The sequence below is a fragment of the Anabas testudineus genome, chromosome 5, assembly GCF_900324465.2.
Source record: "Anabas testudineus chromosome 5, fAnaTes1.2, whole genome shotgun sequence".
Lineage (NCBI taxonomy): Eukaryota > Metazoa > Chordata > Actinopteri > Anabantiformes > Anabantidae > Anabas > Anabas testudineus.
Genome location: NC_046614.1, coordinates 17,650,370 through 17,662,740, shown reverse-complemented (window position 1 = coordinate 17,662,740; position 12,371 = coordinate 17,650,370). Strand labels below are relative to the sequence as shown.

At 39.3% G+C, this 12,371-nt stretch overlaps 1 protein-coding gene across 1 annotated transcript in view; it reads right to left on the bottom strand.

Annotated features, from left to right (window-relative positions):
- Positions 1-3,419: 3,419 nt before the first annotated feature.
- The window catches only part of LOC113154865 (guanine nucleotide-binding protein G(s) subunit alpha-like), a 28,229-nt gene continuing 19,277 nt past the window's right edge, over positions 3,420-12,371 (bottom strand). The window contains exons 6-12 of the mRNA XM_026349273.2: positions 8,705-8,759; positions 7,785-7,858; positions 7,614-7,672; positions 7,389-7,509; positions 6,332-6,462; positions 5,351-5,418; positions 3,420-4,274 (exon numbers count right to left, since the gene is read on the bottom strand). Coding sequence (XP_026205058.1) covers positions 4,128-4,274; positions 5,351-5,418; positions 6,332-6,462; positions 7,389-7,509; positions 7,614-7,672; positions 7,785-7,858; positions 8,705-8,759 — 655 coding nt within the window. The 3' untranslated portion in view covers positions 3,420-4,127. The remainder of the gene's footprint in view (positions 4,275-5,350; positions 5,419-6,331; positions 6,463-7,388; positions 7,510-7,613; positions 7,673-7,784; positions 7,859-8,704; positions 8,760-12,371) is intronic.

Below are 12,371 nucleotides of genomic sequence, written 5' to 3'. Positions count from 1 at the left end.
TTTACTGTGTGCTGCGAATGCATACTAGTTCAAATTCTTTCAGGTGTTAATGTTCTTCATCGAGAAGGTAGTTCACACATTTTAGGACCATGGCATAATTTGGATGGCAAACTTCTGATAGTCATCACATCAGGTTACTCTTTTTGCAATACACTGTGTGCCGTCCACAATAAGCAGGGTATGTATAGACATGGGGTTCCTAGATATCTTAAACACAGCAGCCAAATATGGAAAATGACTCAGCTAATCTACGACTTCCCTGTACGTATAAAAACATACAGTATGCAGTATCAATTTACGTGTCTCTCAGTCTTTGTACAAAATGTACAAGAAATGTTCAAAAACATGTAAAAGCAACGCTTACTGAAAAACTATAGATTTCTTTTGTTTCTGAAATACAGTTAAACTCACTGACTGCTGCAGCCTGTATGGCTTAAGAAGAGCACAGGTGAGGAGGTGCTGGTGTAAAAATAAACGGTAAACGTACTCTCTCTCACATTATCACTGCTGCAGATTTGATGGATTAAGGCACATAAATAAACCTGGAGACTGAAATCGCTCTTAAAAGACATCAAATAACTATATGCTAGAATATTATGAGGATGATCCCAGGAGAAGACTATCAGTGTGTAAAATATCAAGTTGCTCTACAACCGAATGGATACACCTACAAATATACTCAGTTTTCTTTTACAGAGCACAGGGAATAATATCTTATAATATATAATCCTTGATAATCCAACTTGGAGAGACTTGAGAAAAAAGGCTGTGGTGTTGTTTTCAAAGCAAAGTCTTGGCAGAGACCGTTTTTGTATCTTTAACAACAAATCTTCAGACATGTTGGGTGGAAATTACTGTCCAAACTGGTTGTGTTTCACTAAAATATGAAAATTATTCTACATAGGTTCTACGTAGATGTGACTTGATATTCCTCAGGACTGTGTGCCAGAAACACACATTAGTTTACACTCAGTTGCTGTTTTTTTTTTTTTTTTTAGGTACACCTAGATAAAACTAATGCAGTTTAATGGATCAGTCCTGCAATAAATCCAGGCGTTAAGATTCAGTTTTTGTTGATTCAGCTTTACAGTCATTTAGAAAAAGATTTAGGTGAAATTTCAATTTTCTTTCAATCAAAATTTTACAACTTTAATGTGTCTTTTATTTTGGATAGGCTGTTTGATACGTGTATTTATTTATTTTTTATTTATGTATGCTGATTACCTTCTATACCCAATGCCTGCAGTAATACAAAACATCTGTGATAATTAATCTAAATTTGAGGGAATACATGGACTGACCATGACTATTTTACTCCTTTTTCCCCTGTAAAGCACTTTGTGATTCCTAGTTTTGATAAGTGCTTAATAATTAGCTTAATCATCATTAAAGCTAGAATATGTAGACACTTGAAATCTATCCAACCAGGGCGTCAAATACTGATCCTGTGTCCAAACCATACATCCATGGTCAAAACCTGAAGTGTCTCAGAGATATATGGGTTTGACCTTCTCTGATTGGTTGGGAGGTGGTGCCTCACTCAAAAACCTTTAGAAGAAAATTTCTCCACAGTACAGCCAGCACAGTTTGTCTGTGTCAGAGGAAGCATCTCATCACATCATTACTATTGTCTATTTTTACTAATATTATGCTATTGGCACAATGTGAGAAATGCCACTCGGTTATCACTGTTGATTGCAGGACAGTTAGATTAGACTGCATCTGTTTCAGCTACTTGTACATAAAGTAGCAACTTGGTGAATGTGATGTGGACATCAGAGTACAGTGAGCCTAGGAATGAACCAAACACTTCATACAACTGTATCTTCTTGTTTAAGCAAAAAGAATTTGGTTTATGTAGAAACAAGCAATGTTTTGCAATTGGATATTTCCCTCTTCTTCAAAAGAGTTAAAGCTAAAATAAAAAAAGAAATGAATACTCATCCCATTGCACCCAGAATCACCACCTTCTGAAAATGTACGCAGATGTTACTGACAGAAAGCAAAGGAAACCTGGGGGGCAGCTCACAAGGGAGATAGATATAAGTGTACAGTACCTATATATAAAATATAAAATCTGAAATATATTTTATATATATTAAATTGTGTTAGGGTTCAGCATCTTTCACTACATAGCATTAAGGTGGTGTGTCCGATTATCTTTTTTTCTTTTGTTTTTTTCCAAATCCTATCATATAAACCAGAGGAGAGTCAAAGCAAAACAAATGAATCAACAAACAAACAAATGTGGGAAAAAATGGAAACTAAGCAACAGACGAAAGGCCTCCGCCCCGATCCGATGCCCTTCCCCCCAGCCCCCAGCGGAGGGGTGAGCTAGCACAGACGAGGTGGGACAGACCCGTCCAGCTGTACAGCGCAGTGAAACATAACTTACATATTAGCTCATTTTTACACGTACAGTCGTGATCAAGGCACAGGGATCTTCTACAAGTTATTTTTTTCTTCAATAAAGTTGTACAAAATAATACATTTTACAGTCTGTACAAGAATAATAGTCCAGCAGTAAAATAAAGACAAACGTACTTAAAGCCAGGAGGGGGAGGAAGTGGGACTGGGAGAGGGGATACAACAAGACGAAAAGGTGATGGTGGGGGAGGGGGGAGGGGACGCTGTGTAGACGTGGAGAGGAGTGATGAGAGCTGGAGTGTGTGAGTTTCTTTTACTTCATGCTTTTCCTTTTGTTTTCTTCCTTATTAAATCAAATCTCTCTTTTATTTTCCACTTGTTGAGTAGATCTCAAACAGCAGCAGAAGTGGGGCGAAGGGCTTCATATGTGTTTGTATGGCTATCATTGTGAGGACCAGCATGAATTTTTAACCATTGGACTGAGGAAATCTTTACAAAGTGAGGACATTTTAGCCGGTCCCCACAATGAGAAGGGTGTTGAAAAAGCAATTAAGACTGGGTTTTAGGGTTAGAGTAAGGTTTTGGTTAGGGTGAAGTTTAGGGTGAGGCAGTTAGTTGTGATGGTTAGGGTTAGGGTAAGGCAGTACACGTGATAAATTAAAGATTGAAACAGAATAGATTAGCATGGTCTACACGACAGTAGGTGGCTAGGGAATGCATTATGTCAATGAGTGTCCTCACACTGACTGCCATACAAAAATGTGTGTGCGCGTGCGTCTGTGTAGGTGGGTTTAAATGGTGCACAAAGGCAGATCACACACACACACAGTGTACACCAACACACAACATGGGGTATAAACTAACAAACTTAAAAGTTGAATTGTGTTATTACAGCAATATATAATATTTATATTTATATATATACATATTTATATACACACATATATAAATATCTATATATATAGCTTGGATTTTTTGCACTGCATGAAGTTCACTGGTATGCATGATTTTATGCATTGTATGATATTTTTCTTTTTTTTCCTCTTCTTTTCTGTTTTCTGCTGTCCCTCCTCGATTGGTTTCTTCTCTTCTAGTCATGTATTCTTACGTTCGACTTACGCTCATGTCCACAGGCAGCTGTTAGTCAATTTGTCCGTCCTCGGGCATAAAAAAAAAAAAAGGCTCACAGCCCTCTTCTGTGTTATGTCTGTCATCTTCCTCCTGCTTTGTCTTCAGCACGCGGTGAATAAACCACCTCTCTCTCAGGATGCATCACTTAATTCAGCCATTGCTGTTTCCTGTTGGTTTTAAAAGGGTCCGTGTGTCTGTGATATGAGACATTAAAACCTGTCTAAGGATTTTGAATGTTTTATTTTGTAGTGTGCATGTACCTGTGAGTGTTAGTGTCTTCATATATCTGAGAGAGAGAGAAAGAGAGCTAAAAGGAAGGATAGCCTGCACTGAGGGACTCCAGTCTTGGGGTCAAAGTGTAGCTGAGTACAGCAGTCAGTCCTGGCTAAGAGTTGAAGAAACTGTTGTTAAATGTGTTTCCTTAAAAAGACGGTTCTGTTTTTATGAAATTGTGTAACCAGAAGAAGATGTATTGGGCTGGAGGGGAGGGCAGGCGTTCGGACTCTCGCTCATTTGCTCGGTTGTTTGGTGAAGTTGGATGGAAGTGTAGGGGGGTGATTGGCTAACTGGTCATGGGGGGTTGACAGGTGGGGCAGTAGGTAGATAAGTGGACCGGATACCGCTGCCCATCACAAGAGCTCGTACTGCCGTAGGTGCATCCTCTGTATGATGTCACGACAGTCATTGAAGACGCGACGGATGTTTTCTGTGTCGACTGCGCAGGTAAAGTGGGGGTAACAGTAATGCCGTCCATCCCCGCTGGCTGTGCTGATCCTCTGAGAGAGACATGAAAGGAAAGGCAAGTTTTATTAGACAGTGGTTCCCAGAGTTTTTAAGTTAGTTAGACTTTTTGTTGTGTTTACATTTCAACAATTTACATATTCGCTGATAAAATCTTTTACTTTTAGCCCTTCAGAAGTACCCCCCGAGGTACGATATGTACCCCCTAGTTTCTGAGACAACTCCTTCCACTGAACTCTACTGAGAACTTTTCTCAGACAAATATCCTCTGCAACAGATCCGAGTTGAACATTTAAATGGCCATCTGCGAGATTTCTGTTTTCCTGAGATTTCTGTGAGATTTTTGGTAACATCTTTGGTGCTAAGCTCTCACTGTGTCTTTGCACAATGCTTGTACAAGAAAGCATTTGCCAACCAGACAGTGAGACCAAACTGTGATGTCATTTAATTTTCTGTTCACTGCTTTTGCTGTTTATGGACTTGAAACATACCATCCATGATTTATATTTGCCCCTGAATCATATTTTCAGTCAGTAATACAGTGAAAGTGTCAAAGTAATTAGGTGAAAATTTGACTTATTATGGAAAACGTGCTGTAGAAGACTTGCACAGCGGTCTGACTCTCTCATCATCAATACAAGATCTTGGTAAAAAATAATTAATGCAACTCTTAATGGGGTAAATGTTGAGACACTGCAAAAGCTTATCGAAATGATGCCACAGTGCATGACTTTATCACAGCTAAAGGCGGTCCAACGAAATATTAGAGTGTGTGACTTTTTGTTTGGACAGGCAGTTTATCTTAATTCACTGTAGGTCAATACTACTGTGTTTTTAGGTTCATTCTGAAGTTTTATTAGCAAAACTCATCCAACTCATCCTGATATTAAAAAAATTAAAGAGGAAAATTTTTTTACAAAGAAAAAACAGGTGAGAGGAATAAAGTGGAGAGGGCAGTTTGAAGAATTAACTTAACAGCAAACTGTCAGATTTCTTTTAAAATCACACATTATGCAACACTGTTCTGTAAACTGCAAGTACAAGTATTAAATATTATAAAATAATTAGACATTACATACAGAAGAAAACAGGTAAAACAGGATCTACAAACCAGAAACTCATCCCGAATGAAGTACTTTGCTCTTGTGACGCGGGGATCTTCACCTGGCTCTGGTATTGCTGTTGGAGAAGAAATAATCTGGTCACTTAAATCACTTTTTCACTGTGCCACTGATCACAGTGGTCATGATCGTTCAGGACATACTAGATACTGAACGCTACAATATTAATTCCTGGTATTAGCTAATTTATAGTTGTTAGGTTTAAACAAACTGCCCAAATTACTGTTTGCATCTGATACGAGGACGAACTCAAAGGTGTAATATTCTGTCATAACAGGTTGGATCTTATAATACAGACATTCAGCCGTTTATCCATCAGTAACGATAACACTGTTTTTCCTGCAAACTTGTTATGAAGATGTGACATTAAACCAAATGCCAACAAGGCAAGAAACACAAGCAGTCAGATAATAAAACATAGCAGTGGTTCATCTAGAATATGTTAAACTATCGATTTGGACATGAAACCAAATGTGAATATCTTATATATACACAGTAAAACTGTGTTATGGCCACATCGATAACGAGTCAAAGCTGAATCAGAAATTCACTGTACACCGTCACAGTTTAGGTAATAACTTGAGTCTTTTCAAATAAGCTTGATTTCACATTACTCTGTTTAAAACCTGACTTGTTGTGTTTCTTGCGATATCTCCTCACTTTGAAATCTCTGTAATAAAGTTTGCGAGTACAGTGCTACTGAGAAATGATGGCAAACCTGTGAGAACTGGGTCTAAATGGTTGTAATAAACTACAATTATCCTTCAAATTTAAAATGTAAATGTAGTTTTTGTCTGTATCTGTAGGCTTCATGATGGCTAAGCTAGAGCTAAATGCTTTTTATTCTGTTTTTAAAAACTTTATTCAACATCGCACATCATCTAAACTGAAGCAATAGACACACAGAAAAACTGATGTGCGTGTTTTGCTGTATGTATCGAGACCAAGAAGCATCAGTGTCAAACTCTTACCATCATCAGGTGTAGTGTAGCGTGCAAACTCAGGGAAATACTCTTCAATTTTAGATTTCCCTGCCAAAACCTTCTCAGCGAGCAGGTCCTGTTTGTTCAGGAAGAGGATTACCGAAATGGTCCGTAGCCACCTGTGGTGGGAAATGAAAAATTAGTTCAGTGCCAGATTTCTTTGGACTTTCATTGAGGACCCTAAAACCATTACAGGTCTGCTACTGGAGAGCCTGCCCTTTTTCAAGTGGCATTACATTTTAATGGGTTTTGGCTGAAGAACAAGAGAATAATTTAATCTTTGGAGTTCTGGGCCGAAAAGGTCTTAGAGCTCCTGTCATAAACAGCCCATATGTTCTAACAGGGAGATGAAGCAAGGGAGGAAGGTCTTCTCCCACTGTATACACATCCTGAGGAGGAACTCGTACGAAATGTACAGAAAATATATCGTGACAACACTGTCAGAGTGTACTATGCAGCTCGCAACCTAGTTCACATGGAGTACATATGTGAAATAGCCGTCATATTTTGTCTTTTAGTGCAGAACATTTGGTAAATAGCTCAGCGGTGCATTTAGGCAGAAAGCAAAGGCGACAGATCATATTGAGGGCGTGACACGCACATGCACATAGATAAACACAGCCTCTCGGGTGAATTAAACACTCAATTTACTTTTATAAGGGTAGCAGGTAAAACCTCCTAAAACAATGTCCCTCAACTCAGTGGTGTGTTGGTTTTCGGGTTAAGTCCTATCAGCCACTAACTGTTTCAAATAGGCTTTCCTTCTGTGGAACATTGTGTCTCAATGGTCAAAAAAGTGCGTTTGTCAGATTGGAGAATCGTACAGAAACAGAGTTACTGTACGGGTCTCACAACTGGAAGATTAAACAATAATTGGAGGGTAGTAACACGATGTAATGTAATGTATGAATGTAGTTTTGTATGCTGTTGAGACATAGTCTAGTCTTAGTATGTATATTTTTCTAAAGAAAAAGCTTTGCTAGTTTCGTCTCCCCGCGTTGAACATCTATAACATAACATTTTAAATGAGAAACTTTTCACTGGCCTGTTGTTCCAAATGTTCTTGAAGAGGTTGAGGGCTTCCTGTAGTCTGTTGGTCTGATTGTCTTCTCTGATCACCATGTTGTAGCTGCTACTCGCCACCACAAAGATGATAGCTGTCACATCTGTATCACACACACAAAACATCAGGTTTCCAAAAAATACCTAGTAAATAAAATCCATAGTCATCATCGGTTTCAGCAGGACGATAAAGCTACAACGACCCTACCGTTAAAACACTGGATCCATTTTCTACGTTCATCCCTCTGACCTCCAACATCAAACATGCTGTGATAAAAACAAAGTTTAAATTTTAATTCACACAATAAAACCAGAGTTATGATGTTTAACACACATTGTTATTGTTATTTAAAAAAAAAAAAACATTTAGTTAACTCACTGGAAATTGACTTTATCTATTTGAAATCTTGTCTCGAAGATCCCGGATGTCAGGACTCTGCATCTCAACAGGTCCTGGATAATAAAGTGGGAATAGGAGAGTAGAGAGTAGAAAAAGATTTAAGAGAGGAGGTGATGTAAGAAAGAGGGACATAATGATAATTAAACTTAGATCAAAAGAGAACGTATGGAGGACAAGCAGGATGTTGGGTGAATTCAGGCTGAAATTAAACAGTGTGGGTTACTGTTCAGATGAAGTCCACATACATCAAACTTAAACCTGCTTTAATTCAGGTGTCAGTTAAAAAAAAAGTTTAAAGATTTAATATCAGTCATCTGAAACAATGCATAACTGTCGGGTAGATTTGGATCACGCTCAGGTTTCTTTAACACAGGCTGTATGCAGGCAACTTTGAAATAATCAGAAACACAGCCAGTAGTCAGGGATTTGTTCAATACAGAGAGCAAATGTTGTCTTAAACAATCTATGACATTTATTAAGAACTTAGTTCAGTTGATATCACACAAACTGGATGTTGCCTTCAAGTGAGTTATAGTATCTGGTTACTTTGGACAGAGTAATGGGAGAAAAATGGACCAAGGATTTCTGATATGGACAAGTCACATCCAAGAAGGATGTGTTTTATATGATCCCCCATCTTATTGACTCTACTTTGGAGACAAAGGACAAAGGAACAAGGAACTTGTTGCAGTCAGCAACAGAGGTTGCAGAGGCATGGGTAGGAGCTGGATTATCTAGTTTATCAATGTCATTTGTCATTTTTAAAGCAAAAATGCAAAACAATACCTAGTTCCAGATTATCAGTATTCTTTCCTCTATAACATTTTCCAGTTCTCGTAATTAACATTGATAAGTGACATAATAACAATAAATGTCTCAATGTAAGTTGAACATCTCACCTGATCGGTGGGTGTGTAGTCATTCTGCCTGACCACGTCGACTCTGTCTAAGAAGCTGCAAAACGAACAGAAACATGCAGCCGGTTAGATCCCAGCTGTTCTGTGACAGGTGCATGAAAACAATACAATACAATAAAAGACCCACGTTTGCAGAAAGTTTGTAAAATATGGAATTTCTATTGGCCGTGTTCAGCAATTCACCATGAAAACACAAACCTACAGTGAAATGTTATGTTAATCCTTGTGGTAAAAACAGGAGACACACACACACACACACACACACACACACACAGATATATATATGAACCCGGCACTTTAATCAAGGCAGGAGAAAGATGAAGGCCAACAGTCCCTAAACGGCCACCAGGGGGCGTGCGTTTTAATTCAATGCGAGATCAGAGACAGCCAGTCTGAGTCACCGGCAGCCGTTTGCTCTGTCAGACCTAGAGAAGCCTCCTCAATGGAGCTGCTGTAGTAGTACTTGCACAGGAGGAGATGTGTGTGTGTGTGCGCACATCTGTGAGCAGAGGTGGTGTGTATGTGCACAGTGGGGTGGGTATGCAGGCTTTCAGTGCGTTCAGATTAGCAGAGGGCCCCCGTGCATGTTATTAGTTCAGATGAACTGGTCTACATTATCGCTGCTCTTCAAGGTGTGCGAGTTGCCCTGACGTTTACGTGATGACTATATCAGGGTCGCCGGCTGGAGGTGTCAGCTGCGACACGTCGAGCCTCCGCACAGATCTCAAAAAAAGACTGGTTGCTCTTATTTGAGCATCAGTTGAGGAAACATTTCTTTGGTTTGTGGCAGGCGTAAGTTTAAGAGCCTGTGTTAAATAGAAAATGAGCTGACTAATAATTTGTCCTCGTTCTTGTGGGCTGCCACACTAAACACGAGCACAGAACGAATGTGAGCAGCTAGAGACAACACACACACACACACAAGAGAGAGGTTTAAACTTGTTCTTCTGACAGTACTTTGAGATGTACACCAGAAACTTTATGAAGAAGAAGAACAGGAGTGGCTCTTCTCCAGCAGTGGAAAGAGCAGTGGGCTGAGCCAGTGAATGCTGCTGTTTCTGCCTTCTGCGTGTTACGATTATATTTAGAAAGAAAAACCTAATCTGTTATCTACAACACTTCTCACATCTTCCACAGGACTGTTTGAATTATATGTGTTTACTTTACCATATATAAAAAAAAACTGCTTCTCTGATTTGTAAATTTAACAACTACTGGTCGAGTCATTTGTAGTAAATAGCGGCTCATTACAACCAGTCGCAGATCAAATGCAGCATCTATAAAAAGATAAATCGCTTCTCACCACTCAATTGTATTTTTAGGACAGAGCACTTTAGAGCAGTACTTCCCAACATAGGGATCAGGACCCCCAGTGTGGGCATGAAATCTGAGGGGGGACAGCAACAAGATCAGCAGAAACAAATAGATTTCTACAAGAGTTGACTTTAATGAAGCCGAACAAAAGCTACATCAGAAAAGTGGCTCAATGGGTAGAGCATCGGCCCGGGATGCAGAACGTTCCTGGTTTAAACTCCTGTCCCTGTCACCAGGTGTGCCCTTGAGCAAGACACTACCCCCTGTACCCCTCGGGAGGACGGATGAAATGCATGCAAATTTCATTGTAACATGTACATATGACAAAAAAAGTCTTAAAAGTCCTGGTCCACCTCACATCCAACCAGATCTTCACTGCTCTTCAGCAGCACCTGGTTCTTCTTTAGCCTTTAAGTAATTATATTTATTATTACATAAATGTAATAAAACTGTAAATTAAATTGGTTGCAGGTGGATAGAGGCAACCAGTAACAATGGAGCTGTACAATGCATAGTAAGATAATTTCATTTAATTTTTAAGGATCTTTAAAGATTTCCCAAATTACAGGATTTTGTTTGTTAAGTGCCACTTCAGCGTCAAAAAATAAATAAATAAATAAAATTTTTCTGAAATTTAACAATAATCTCCAGAGAAATCAGGCAGATGCTCCAAAAGGCACAGCTAAAGCTACATATTCAATGAGTGAAGTGATTATTTAAATAGTTGTCAACTAAACAAATTGATAATCGAGTGAAATCTAATCGAGTCAAGACGCGTCAGCGCTGACCACCTCCACTTTGTTCTTCAAAGGTTGAGAACCACTGGTGTAGAGTGATGTCTGGCTGCTAACACAGACCAACACTGACTTCCCACTCTGTTCGATTCCTGCACAGCCGCCTGTTTTGACTGATCGTCTGCCCACTCCTACAACCAGAAAGGTAAAATTCTTGCTACAGTAAGAGCTGCCTCTTGGGGCAAAGGTATGCAGCTCCCTCTGAGATAACTAGGAATGTGGCAGGCAGGGGTGAAATGTGACAGGAAGGCAGCAGGTAACACACTGAGAGGAATAGGGGAGGGGGTTGGACCTGCAGACCGCCCCCAAGTGCACAAGACACAAGTGCCTCATGTGCCTATCTGAGCAAAAATGCACACTGACACAGATCTTCAAAAAAAAAAAAAAAAAAAAAAAAACACACACGAAAGCAATTAAGCAGCCAACCAGTCTGGTACCATTGACTCTGCAGGGGCCGAGAAGCTCAGCTGTTCCCACACCACAGCGCCTCTGCTGTGGCAGCACACCCAGAGCCTTCAGTGGACAACTGTTCAGCCAAGCTGCCTGTTTCTGCCCCATATCCACAGCTCACACGCTGCCAGAGTCTAACTTCATCCTCCCATAACATCCCCCTACAGAGCTCCAAAAAACATAAATAATCTGGATGCGACAGAATGTAAAAGCCATAGCTCTAATGATAACAGAGTTAACAAGGCTGCCACCGACATCTGCTGAGGCCAATCTCTTGTTTGTCTACAGCTCTGGACTGGGGCGTCGACACGCCCAGGACAAACACACTGCTCAATTTTTAGCAGTTCTCCCTATTAATAGGAGAAGTGCCAATAATAACCGTGCCTCGTAAGTTGAACTAAATAATAGCGGCTGCCCCAGTAACAGAGAGGTCTGCGGTGTTATGTATAACCTGTTAGGGTTATTCTGGGGCAGCAGACAGGCTGGCTTAAACTCTGGAAATACACACAGGACACTTGTCTGGTGATTGAAAATAACTCAGTATTTCCAAGAAAAGAAACAGCTTTTATTACTTTTTGTTTCATTTGACTTCAGTGCGACTTTGCTGGTTTCCAGGTCCAATCACTGTGAGAAGCATTTGTTCAGGAATTTAAGGGATAAAAATAAAATGTTTAAAACATTACATGTATTTTTAAAACTATTAATAGTTGTATTGCTCTATATCTGGGTTATTTTAAATTTCTGGACAATCAAAAGAAAATAAAAACTTTACAAAAATATTACTGTTTAAATTTTCTTCTTTTTATCTTCCTATTTTTTGCGATAATCTCATTTTCAATTTAGCAAACAGCCATATCTTTTAACTGATCCCATTTGTATATATAAAGTCAAACCTGAAGGAAGAAATCCTGTAGTAAAACACTGGTTCACAGTTTAATAACAGAACCGGAAAGTAGTAATAATAAGTTTGATTGGTTTTGAATTAAACTTCGCAATAAAATGCAGATCTTCACACGCTGGATTAACAGCACAATGGTGGCCTGACAAAGCGGATCATATGACATTAATGCATTCATCTTGTTAAAGTGGCA